Here is a 12,472-nt window from a genome sequence, read left to right as displayed (position 1 = left end):
CTGCTGCTCTCTCAGCGGAGGAGAGGGGCTGCACTGAAGCGCTGTGTGTGTGTGTGTGTGTGTGTGTGTGTGTGTGTGTGTCAGACAGGCAGAGATGAGGAGAGAGAGAGAAAACCCAGCAGCAGCCGCACCAATTTAAAGGCAAAATCCGTTCAATTCAACACATTTACATTGCTTCCCCTGGTCAGAAAAAGGCACCAGATTGGAAATAAAGTCACTCGGGGGGTCTGAAAAGTACCTAAATCTAGTGACAAAGGCACTAAGTTGGCAAAACTGGTCACCTGTGCTCGGATTTTCTCTGGCGAACTTGGAGGAGCCTCACCAGCCCCGACATTAAAAATCCAAGATGGCTGCTCCGCGTATATGATAATTGGATTACTAAACGTGACTTTGCTTACATGAACCATATTGTGCTGCTCTCTTCACCCCCCTCCCTCCCCCTGCTCTCTCCCTACTCTCGCTCCCCTCTCTCCCCCATCCTCTCTCTCTCTTTCTCTCTAATATAAGATTGTTCAATCCTGTTTATTGATGGTCCTTAGCTAGACTTAGCTAGACATATTCTCTGTAAAGCCCTCTGAGACATGCTTGTGAATTCGGGCTATACAAATAAACTTGACTTGACTTGCCTCCCCGCGGTGGTCAGGTGCCTTCCTGGGGAGCCCAAACTCACAATCTCCTTCTGCCTGGACGGCAGTCAGAAGCACATGCTGCGGGACCAGGCCGAAGAGCTGGGCAAGGTGCTGGCCAGGATCTCCAACAGCATCGGAAAGGGCAAGATTTTCTTTTTAAATTATTATTATTATTATTATTATTATCGATTAACCTATTTTCGACTAATCGATTAGTCGTTTTGGACTATAAAATGTCACAAAATGGTGAAAAATGTTGATCACTTTTTCCCCAAAGCTCAAGATGATGTCCTCAAATGTCTTCTTTGGTCCTGACGAACAGTTCACAACCCAAAGATAATCAGTTTACTGTTATATAAGAATAAAGAAACCAGAAAATCACACATTTCAATTCACATTTAAGAATCTGGAACAAGATAATCTTAGTATTCCTTTTCTTAAAAATGAGTCTAAACAATTAATTGATTATAAAAATAGTTGTCAATTAATTTTCTGTCGATCGATTAATCAACTAGGGCTAGGTTAACTGTTCATCGTATCTTTTTTTACATGACCGGAAACAGCCACCTGTTACATCAAAGAAAAGACTGCACTGATTCACAATGGAAAAAACACGTGTTACTAAGTTTCAATTTCCCTTTAGCAGGAAAGACCAAGAAGTCCAAGAAGAAGCGTGGGCAGCAGTCGTGTGAGGCGGGGCCGGACCCCGCGGTCCCAGTCCGGCTGCTTTACGACGGGGCCGCGGTGCCGGACGAGCTGCTGAACGCAGAGGCATGGCAGGTAGGCCCGGCATCACAGAGGAACTCACCATACCATGCTATCACCATACATTACCCACGATAACGATAGTACAGCGATACTCCATACATTGCAAGACAATTAATCAGCGATGCATCACGATAGCTGTGTAACTGAAGAAGAAAAACTACCCCTAAAAAGGAATAAAGCAGGAATTACATATTTATTTATTCACTGCATTGTGGTACAACTGAGATGAAACAATGTACTACAAAGTGGACATGTAGTACCACTACATGTCAATATTTTGATATTTTGTCCCCCCCCCCCCCCCCCCCATGGCAGGACGGGGCGGTGCTGCATGTGGGAGATGTTAAATACTCTGTGCAGAGGAACGCGCCCACTTTCACTACCGCCTCCCTACCTGGCTCCCTGCTGGCCGGTTTCCCTGTCTGCCCCAAGCTGGAGGTGGAGTTTGGCAGCCTCCAAGACTCTGAGTTCACCTGGTTCAAAGAACATGCCCCAAACACAACAAGGTAACTGACCAGAAGAACCTACAGTATGTCCCAAACATAACAAGGTAACTGACCAGAAGAACCTATGCCCCAAACACAAGGTAACTGACCAGAAGAACCTATGCCCTAAACACAACAAGGTAACTTGACCAGAAGAACCTATGCCCCAAACATAACAAGGTAACTGACCAGAAGAACCTATGCCCCAAACACAACAAGGTAACTGACCATAAGAACCTATGCAACCAAACACAACAAGGTAACTGACCAGAAGAACCTATGCAACCAAACACAACAAGGTAACTGACCAGAAGAACCTATGCCCTAAACACAACAAGGTAACTTGACCAAAATAACCTATGCCCCAAACATAACAAGGTAACTGACCAGAAGAACCTATGCCCCAAACACAACAAGGTAACTGACCAGAAGAACCTATGCCCCAAACACAACAACGTAACTGACCAGAAGAACCTATGTCCCAAACATAACAAGGTAACTGACCAGAAGAACCTACGCCCCAAACACAACAAGGTAACTGACCAGAAGAACCTATGCCCCAAACACAACAAGGTAACTGACCAGAAGAACCTATGCCCTAAACACAACAAGGTAACTTGACCAGAAGAACCTATGCCCCAAACATAACAAGGTAACTGACCAGAAGAACCTATGCCCCAAACACAACAAGGTAACTGACCAGAAGAACCTATGCCCCAAACACAACAAGGTAACTGACCAGAAGAACCTATGCAACCAAACACAAGGTAACTGACCAGAAGAACCTATGCTCCAAACACAACAAGGTAACTGACCAGAAGAACCTATGCTCCAAACACAACAAGGTAACTGACCAGAAGAGCGTTTCCCACTTCCCACCTCTGAACATAAACAAATGCAGCATTAGGTAGGTGTAATACAAGTGTAGTTATGATGCTGATAGACCCCTCCATGTTGTTCTGCTCCTAGCCCTGAAGCCGGCGGGGACGTCGCATGTCAGGAAGGTGGTTGGATGGAGGCAGGAAGTGGGCGTGTCTACATCCCATCCAATCAGGAGATCGGCTCCAGGCTCAAACTTCGCTGCACGCCCAAAGATGGAAAACGCCGCGGGCTGCCCAAGGAGCTAGTCTCCACAGGCGCCGTGGAGGCGGGGCCGGGAGCGTGCATGTTCGACGACCGACACGTGTACACTCTTAAAGGGCCGGAGTCGGCGGTCAGGGCGGTGTCCTACAACATCCTGGCTGACGTCTACGCCCAGACGGAGCTGTCCAAGACGGTGCTGTACCCCTACTGCGCCCCCTACGCCCTGGAGCTGGACTACCGACAGAACCTGATTAAGAAGGAGCTGGCAGGATACAATGCTGACATCATCTGTCTGCAGGAAGTGGACAACGGTAGACTGGACACTATTTAATACATCATTAAAGATATCATGTGTTATTCAGATAATGAAATTATAGACCATAATTATTGGCTCCCCTCTCCTCTCTGCGATGGATTTCTCCCTCTATGATTGTTGAGCATCTTTAGAAAGATTTTGAGGGACTGACCGGTTTCACAAAGATAGACTTTGATTATGGCTTAGATAGAACAAATAGTCAGACTTCAGATAGACATCTCAATTCCTCTGTTGCACAAAGCAGTTTAGTTCTTGACTATCTTAAGCAGGACTAGGGTACAATGAATTCTGGGTCAATTGAGACTCTTTTCAAAGTAGAAAACATGGCCGACCGAGTAACTGCATCCAGCCGCTCAGCTCTGTTTACTGTAGCAGAAACATTTGGGGACCGGGACCAAGACCAAGACCAGACCGATGCGGGACCGGTTTCATGACCATGACGAATAATGATGCCGTAACCTGTACACCATTGCTCTGTTAACAACAAAAGAATCCAAACAACAACAATCAAAATGTGGTCTTGAGACCAAGACCAGTCTCGAGTACTTCAACACTAGTGCTGGATGTTACCTTTTCAAATGGAGATGTAATGTATGTTTTTATCTCATGTTTTTTGGCCCTCTCTGGCCCCTGTAGGAGTGTTCCTTGACAGCCTGGGGCCGGCGCTTGACGCCTACGGGCTGGACGGCGTTTTCCGGGTCAAAGAGAAGCAGCATGAGGGACTGGCCACTTTCTACCGCAGGTCTGCCCGAGTCAGCACGCCTGAGGAGCAAACATCACCATATTGATTAGTCCAACTCTCCGTGTATCTCATTTAGATCCTGTTTTGTTCTTGCTTCACATTCAAATCCAGCCCATAATAACCCAGTACCTGCTCCTCTAGCCCATAACTCCAGAACTCAGGTGCTCTAACTGAGTTTTGCTTACAGGTGTAAGCTGAGGCTGTTGAGCCGTCATGACATCGCACTGAGCGAGGCGCTGACCTCTGACCCCATCCACTCTGAGCTGCTGCGGAGAGTTTCTGTTAACCCCGTCCTGACTGACAAGATCCTGAAGAGGTCCACCGCTCTGCAGGTACGGCTTTAAAGCTCAGAATCAAGACCAAGACCAGAATCGAGCGATATTGATCCAATGAAGCCACGTTAGCGTTCGCATGTTACATTAATCGTGCATTCCTTTATAACTGGTAACTGGTAATCTTACGACTTCAAAGGTCATCATGAGCTGGGACGGTGACGTCACCAGAGCTGGTATTTCCCATTCCAAACTCGTAGGAGCCTCAGTAGCCCCGACCTCAAAAATCCAAGATGGCTGCGCCGCGCAACAACAGTAGTTATCATCGTAGTAATGTTGTTTAGCACTTCTGTTTTGTTTGTGTCTCACTAAATCAGCTGTACACACAGCACTGCCTGACTTCTATCTGTGTGGACATGTTGCTGCAGTGTTTGTATGCTCAAAATGCCATGAAATGCCTTGTTATCGACTGTTATTGCTAACAATGGCTAGCCTGGCTAGCGACTGGATCTGACCAATGAACAGTGAACTTCCCAGCTCAAGTTTTCTGCCAATGGAACGCTAACAAAACGGATGTGATGTCATTTAGCCTCCACATCCCAGTTATTTTGCGATAAAGGAACGCATGGGACCATAATTGATTGATTATATGACGCGTGGATGCAGAGGGTGCGGGAGATTTGCGCTGTGTGAGCCTTCTCCTTTGAGAGAGGCTCTGGTGATGCGAGGTTAGTGTGAAGCCTGAGCTGTCAAAAATGTGGGCGTATTGGCTCGCTCCAGGCCAATCCCAGCGCTTGACTGCTGCGTAGGCGGGCACAGGGCGCGTTATTATGGGTTCCATAATAATACATGTGAAACACTGGATGTGTTATGTCGGCATTGTTCCAACAATAAGATCAGCACGTCAAAATTTACATCGAATTTTCTTGCAGCAGGCTAGCTGTGATTTCCAGTACCTGGCCAGCTTTTGTGAATTTATATTTTGAAATATCAGATAATAATCCATGACTGTGATTTCTCTGTAGGTGAGTGTGTTTGAGGACCTGAATGAGCCACCTAGGAAGATCTGTGTGGCCAACACCCATCTCTACTGGCACCCTAAAGGTAGCACAGCTCTCTGACAAACTCAGCTGTCACAGGCCTTCACATCTGTCACCGTAGTTTGCTGTTCTCTGCACTGAATGTAAGAATAAAGTTCTGGAAACTAAGTTTGCTTTCTGTATAGGGGGGAATGTCCGCTTGATCCAGATGGGCGTCGCTCTGCAACACCTGAGTCATGTGATCAGTGAGGTGGCACCTGGAGCTCCTCTGCTCTTCTGTGGTGACTTTAACTCCACCCCTAACTCAGGTAACCCCACCCCTAACTCAGCTAACCCCCCACCCATAACTCAACTACCTGGACGCCCCCATAATAACAGATTACTAGATCTTCCCAATGAGTTATAATAGTTTTCTTTGACTAAGATGAGACTAAAATACTCAGACTTTTAGTCGTCTAAAACTTGACTAAATAAAAACAGGATGAGGTTGACTAAATATGATAAAAACTAACAAGGACATTTGACACAGGACTAAGAGTTAAGGGTTCACTGAAGGAATGGCTGAAAAGCCACCAGTCTTGTGGCCACAGGTAAAAAGGTCAATTTCTGAACTTTTTTTTATTTTTTTATTTTTTTATTTTCTTCTTTTTAATGTATACTGTTGTGTTTTTTGAGTGTATTACTGCTGTTTGTGTTTTGCTGTTTTGCACATGTATACTTGTTTTACGGGTGTAAAGCACTTTGATGCCTATGTTTTGTTGTTTTATATATTCTGTTTTTATGTTTTTGTGTTTTATGTTTCGGGGACAAGGGATGGAAACTAGCCTTGTGCTAAATCCGGCGATTTTTACACTTTTATTATGTTCCAGATGTTTTTATCTGTTCCATGGTTATTGTGTTCATTAATTTTGCATTGTCCCATCTAAATAAATAAATCAAATCAAATCAAAGAGTAAAACTACATAAAAAAATAGCTGACAAAATTAACACTCAAATGGTGACGTGTGCTCATGCAGCGTGCGCGCATGTAGGCTACAGTATGTTTTCATAGAACACCAACAGTTATACAGGTAGGAAAAACTGACGCGGGGCGGGCGTGCACCAGATGTATATCTATCTACGGCTGGCTACGGCGAGACTCTCTCTCTTCCATCTTCACAGTTGCTTGGTAAACAGCTACATGCTACAATGCTACATAGTAAACAGCTACATGCTATAATGCTACATGGTAAACAAGGTTCTTCTTCCCGTCGGCGTCTTCCGGTCTGATCGCCGGCTACGTGATTGGCCACCGCAGCGCGAAGTCGGGTTGCGTTTCTCCAAAAGTTGATTCTGTTTCCACTCTTCGCGGCAAGACAGCTGCGGTATTTTTGGCATCCCCTGCGGCGCCCCCTGCAGCCTAAACGCACTACCCTCATTAAAATGATTGGGAGGACTGGCTTCTTCGCCACAGCGCCTGGTCCTGTGTGATCGCAGCCTTACCATTGGTGCAGTTTGTCAACAGTAGTGACACCAGCTGTGCATTACAGTCTTCATCAGCTAAGCCTTCATAGAAATAAGTAGCATTAGTTTTGTTTTGTTTTTGAAGAAGGGTAAGAAGATAGGTTGGTTCAGGACGGGTCCATGTGATATCTGAATGTCTAAAGCGAAAGAGCTTTACCTGTCTCTGTCTCTCCTCCCTCTTTACCTGTCTGTCTCTCTCCTCCTTCTTTACCTGTCTCTCTCTCATGCTCCCCCCACCCCCAGGTGTGCTGCACTTGGTCAGTGAGGCTGTGGTTTCGGAGGAACACCCGGACTGGAGCGGAGCCGGAGCGGAGGAGGCGTGCGGGCTGCAGCTGTCCTCGCCCCTCGCCCCCCTGCTGAGTGCCTGCGGGCAGCCAGCCTACACCAACTATGTGGGCGGATTCCACGGCTGTCTGGACTGGATCTTCATACAGCCGGACAGGATGGAGGTGATGATGATGATGATAATATGAATACTAATCCCACTACTAGAATTGGAGAGCAGTTTGTAGGTCCACAACTAACCATTATTTTCATTGTCGAATAATCTGTCGATTATTTTCTCGATTAGCCGATTGGTCTATAAAATGTCAGAAAATAGTGAAGTAAGTGTGTGTGTGTGTGTGTGTGTGTGCGTGCGTGCGTGTGTGTGCGTTTGTGTAGGTTGAGCAGGTGATTCCTCTGCCAAGCCACCAGGAGGTGACCACCCACCAGGCGCTGCCCAGCGTGGCTCACCCCTCTGACCACATGGCCCTGGTGTGTGACCTGCTTTGGAAGCCCTGACCTCTGACCTCTGACTGGCGTTTTGCATTTTGAAGTGGGAAATTATTTTTCCCAACGTGTCGGCTGAGTGCAGGCTGTGAGCTACGACAGAAACCTTGACCCCTGTCTTTTGGACTTCCTGGGGTTTCTAACGACCGACTTTTATCTGCAAGCAGTGTGGTGACGCACACGCACAGGTGTGGTGACGCACCGCACAGGTGTGGTGACGCACCGCACAGGTGTGGTGACGCACCGCACAGGTCGCAAGTTCCACCTCTGAGGCGTCAGAATGGCCAAATGTTATTTACATGCTGTAAATAAGTATGAGCTGGGTCAACCTTCAAATACAGTTTTATCATACAGACGTCTGGCCTCCATGTTATTAAAGAAGTGTTTTATATATATAGATAGATGGATCGATACAGGGTTTTTGATTTATTGTTAGTGAAACCAACTCTTCGGCATATCGATATTGATTTAAATAATTTGTTTGAAGTGTTTTCAGCTTCTTGTACAGTCTTTTAGGGTTTTCCCCCTAAAAGGGGGCGTGGCCTATGAGCCTACTATAAAATTATCTGCCATAAAAGCTATTAAACAGGGTTATGTTTTCCAATATTTAAATTTGTGTACATTATCAATGCTAGATTTAAAGCAGCTACGAGCAACTTTTTCGATTGTTATTAAACAGTATAAATTTAATATCAATGCATCACATCTTACCTCTAATAGTCGACGAGACCAACGCAGAGTAGTCTCGCTTGAAGCCCGAGTGAATCGGCCAGTGTTAGTCTGTCTGTGGCCAGGGAAGTTCAGGAAGTGAAATGAAACGGTTTGCAGCAGCCACTTAGGGCATAACCACAAAATAACTTCCAAAAAACCTGTTAGAATATAACGAGAGATGTTCGCGAGAGTATGCGTGGCATTCACATTGTTTATGCTGCGTTGCTAGGCAGCGCGAACGGGGTAGGCAGGCAGCTGCGTTTCACTTCCGGGTTTAGCCGGTCCGGCGGTAAGAGAGAGAGAGAGAGAGCCCCCTGTTGACGCGAGTTTAGACAGACACAGACTTAATAATAATCTAAGGGAGCAATCTCTGATCCACACAGCTTTGGTCTCAGCTACTATTATAGGTAAGATGTGATGCATCAATATTGTAATTATACTGTTTAATAACAATCGAAAAAGTTGCTCGTAGCTGCTTTAATCCATTAATTCATATTAGACCAAACTTGAGTAATAGTGGAAAAAAATAAACACCTACACCTCTGCTGCCCCTCCTCGTCGCCTCGTTGTTTTTCTGTGATTGGTCAGAAGTGGGGGAGGGGAGGGGCCTGTTTGAGATGTACCCAGGAGGGATACAGTCCATGGTTTTATCCATGGATGTATTAAAAGAACTGGATAGGGGACGAGCCACGCCCACCCATGCATTCGGACGGAGGCTGCTCACTGGCGCATGAAGCCATCATGTACTTATAGGCTAATTATGGGGTACCACACTGTACTTAACCATTTATGCAAATCCCATAGGAGCAACATAGCAACATTTGTTGTTTTTAATCCAATAGCAATATTAATATTATTGTCATCTTGTAAAAAAAAAAAAAAAAAAAAAAACTCACTAAACTCATTGTAATTCTCTTTTCATTCAAATGAAAATTTCAAGTGCTGAAAGGGTAAAATGATTCAGATCAGAAACATCATCAAACACTCCATGTTAAATAATGCGCTTTGTCTCCAAAATGAAACTGCTGCATCACAACTCTGTTTCAACACAGTGATATGCAGTAGAGTTCAGTGATGCTGCAGTTATATTCAGCAATATTCGACTCTGGCCAGCAGATGGAGCTATTTTCTCACAATTCCCAACATCTGAATCCACTGAGCATCATTTTAATCTAGCAGCATTCAGGAGGTCGAGAAGAGATGAGAGTGGAGAGAAGATCAGAGGAGAGAGAAGAGAATATCAGAGAAGAGGAGAGTAGAGCGAAGAGCATTAGGTCGCAGATGATGCTGTTAATAAATATGAACTTTCAGCGTGTGGCTCAGCAAACTGTTAAAAACATGGCTGCTATGCTGCATTGAAACCAATGAGAATCAGAAGGCAGAGCTGTAAAAATACAGACTGACTTCCTCCAATCAGAAGGCAGAGCTGTAAAGACAGTCTGACTTCCTCCAATCAGAAGGCAGAGCTGTAAAGATGTAACAGAGTTAAAAATGCACTTTATTATTTATTATTTCAAATTTATTTATGTCCCTTTTATTTATCATTTAATGGTCCTGTCAAGTATTGTGTGAATTTTATCTTTAGGAGTTATTTTTGTCTACTGAATCTAGTGTTTGCTGTGGAAATTGCCTTTTTGCACATCGCGTTCTGTACCTCCTGAGTTTCCGTAGCCCCCGCCCCTCTCCCCCTCACATTGCCGTCTGCACTGTTGAGGGTGAGTTTGATGTGAAAATGCTGCTGCGATATATTACTATTTTCGGTTGAAAATAAGCCATTTACTTCATAGTCTTTGGTGCATATTGTTAACTGATATTATTTTTATGTTACCCAACTGTTTACCTTCCTGCATAATGCATATTGCTTTAGCCAGTGAGAAGCTACAGTAGGGTATGCATTGTAAAATATACGTGTACAAATTATTTTATTTTGTTTCATCTAGCTAATACCATACAGATTTGCTTGTGTATTGAAACAAAAAATTAATGTCCAGAACTATTTGTCATTCTGAAATATAATAAAAACTCTTTGCCATTTACGGCCGTTCTATTTGTCCTCATGTACACACACACACACGCACACACACACACACACACACACACACACACACACACACACACACACACACACACACACACACACACACACACACACACACACACACACACACACACACACACAGGGAAAGAGAACCGTGGGCTTGTGTTACTGGCTCCTTTGTTGATAACTTCCTTAATTGGATTTCAAAATTAAAGATGAAAAAGTGTTGATACACAATGAAAGGACAAATATTCCCAGACTTCATTTGATTAAAATCTCAGAGTCAGACATGTTGTTATCCTGCTGCCAGATATAAGAATAAACACAATAAGCTCAAGAAGGCGACAACGTCACTTGTGTGTTGCGTTCTGGTGTCACGCTAATTACGCCCCCCCCCCCCCCCCCTGCTACAAGAGGTAAAACGGAACTATATATATGCTCACTTTGTGATATTGACAGAAAAACTATCTTGTAACAGAAAATAACTTACAGACGTTTTGAGAATGTTCACAAAATAAAAAATAACATGGACAACATTGACTCAGCTACACATGCCCCTTCATTCCTTGTCCTATCACTGTCTCCCACGGTTTCCCTCTCTGGCCCATACCCAATCAGCTCATTTCCCTCATTTTTCCTGCTGGCCAATCACTTAGGCTAACTGAAGTAGTAGTTCCCATGTATCTTGGTGTGTTGTAACCTAACTCACCTATGTGCTGTCACCCTCAGTTGCTGTCATGACTCCTGATGAATTCCCTATGGGGGAATTCTCTATCATATAAATCACTGACGTCCTCTTCACATCTCAGGAGGAACGTCATCATATCATGGAGTCATACGCCAAATCTAATTTGTTTATCATTAAAATGTATTTGTACCTTCTTTCTAGTCTCTCATTATTTAATTAGACTTCAGAAGTGCTTAACTGTAGCCTATATAATGTAGGCGGCGAGATAACCTGTGTGAAGAACAAAAAATCATCTTTATACATCCTCTCATACTGAGATTTAAAGAGTGAAATAAACTAATCTTCATTTAGCCACCAAGGACAGTCTGGGGTGATAGTTTCTGCACGGTTGTGTTTGTTGCTTCTCTTTCTGCTCTGTGCCGTTTTAACACCTAGACTGAGAATCCCTTCACATTCTGTAGAAGCTGTGTTCACAGCATGTAGGCCTACTCAAAGATCACAGGCGTCCAACAATTAGCAGGGCCAGGGCCCCAGTACAAGAAGAACGTCATGATTCAAGTGCACTGATATATTAACTTGGGACTGGGACTTGACTCGGGACTCTAGTCTTGGTCTCCACCTCTGGCTGCTCTTTCTCGACGAGAAGAGCCTGGTGACGTGACTCACGCGAGGTTACCTCTGGCAGCCAACCACCAGGGGGCGATGATAAATTATGTTTTGGCTTCACTTTTGTTTATGTTCTGCCTGTCAGTGTCATCAGTGTCTTTTGTGCATTGTGTCAGTGTTTGTTTTTGTTAGACTTGTGGATTTTTTGGATGGGTCATAATTTAGTAGCCGTTAAATTATATATATAAAAAAAATCAAGTTGTTTATGCGACTATCCTCTGGTCTTAAAAAGGTATATTCCTCTTGTTTTGACCGACGCCTCTCTCAGAGCATGGCTCTTTGTTTATGCAGTGTTTCCCCTACCATGCTACAGGCCTGGCGGGCCCGCCAGGCCAGAAAGAAGAAGGGGAAAAAAATCCTGCTCTCCCCAAAATTTCAATAAACATTTATGGCATATTATTACAATACAACAATACGGGTGTTGACAGTGTTGACAGTCATAGAAGATGCCAAATCATTCAAAACAATAAGCATTTTGCTTTTAGGAGCATCGTGCCAGCGTGCGGCGCTGTGGTTGCCTGGGAAACGCACATCCCATAATACAACTGTTCGCATCGCATCCCATAATAGTATGATGATACTTGGGATGCCATTGTGAACATAGATGCGAACAGGTTAGCTAAAAGTTTAGCGTCACCAGCGACGGCCCTCACCGTTGCGGTCAGGGTGCGTTTCGAAATCCCTCCAGGCCTGAACATATTTCTAGGGGGAAACACTGGTTTGTATCAAGTTTGTACAAGTGGCGTTGCTGTACCTGCTG

General features: G+C 44.6%; 1 protein-coding gene across 1 annotated transcript in view; it reads left to right on the top strand.

Moving 5' to 3' along the window:
• pde12 (phosphodiesterase 12) overlaps positions 1 to 9,249 on the top strand; it is a 10,861-nt gene extending 1,612 nt beyond the window's left edge. Inside the window, exons 3-12 of the mRNA XM_083660719.1 lie at positions 644 to 771; positions 1,276 to 1,409; positions 1,713 to 1,903; positions 2,852 to 3,276; positions 3,918 to 4,023; positions 4,211 to 4,355; positions 5,321 to 5,399; positions 5,521 to 5,643; positions 7,082 to 7,287; positions 7,502 to 9,249. Coding sequence (XP_083516845.1) covers positions 644 to 771; positions 1,276 to 1,409; positions 1,713 to 1,903; positions 2,852 to 3,276; positions 3,918 to 4,023; positions 4,211 to 4,355; positions 5,321 to 5,399; positions 5,521 to 5,643; positions 7,082 to 7,287; positions 7,502 to 7,621 — 1,657 coding nt within the window. The 3' untranslated portion in view covers positions 7,622 to 9,249. The remainder of the gene's footprint in view (positions 1 to 643; positions 772 to 1,275; positions 1,410 to 1,712; positions 1,904 to 2,851; positions 3,277 to 3,917; positions 4,024 to 4,210; positions 4,356 to 5,320; positions 5,400 to 5,520; positions 5,644 to 7,081; positions 7,288 to 7,501) is intronic.
• The last annotated feature ends 3,223 nt before the right edge of the window (positions 9,250 to 12,472 follow it).

The sequence above is a fragment of the Poromitra crassiceps genome (assembly GCF_964638095.1).
Source record: "Poromitra crassiceps genome assembly, chromosome: 25".
Classification (NCBI taxonomy): Eukaryota; Metazoa; Chordata; class Actinopteri; order Beryciformes; family Melamphaidae; genus Poromitra; species Poromitra crassiceps.
The sequence above is the reverse complement of the archived record's forward strand: the minus strand, read 5'-3'. Positions and strand labels throughout refer to the sequence as shown.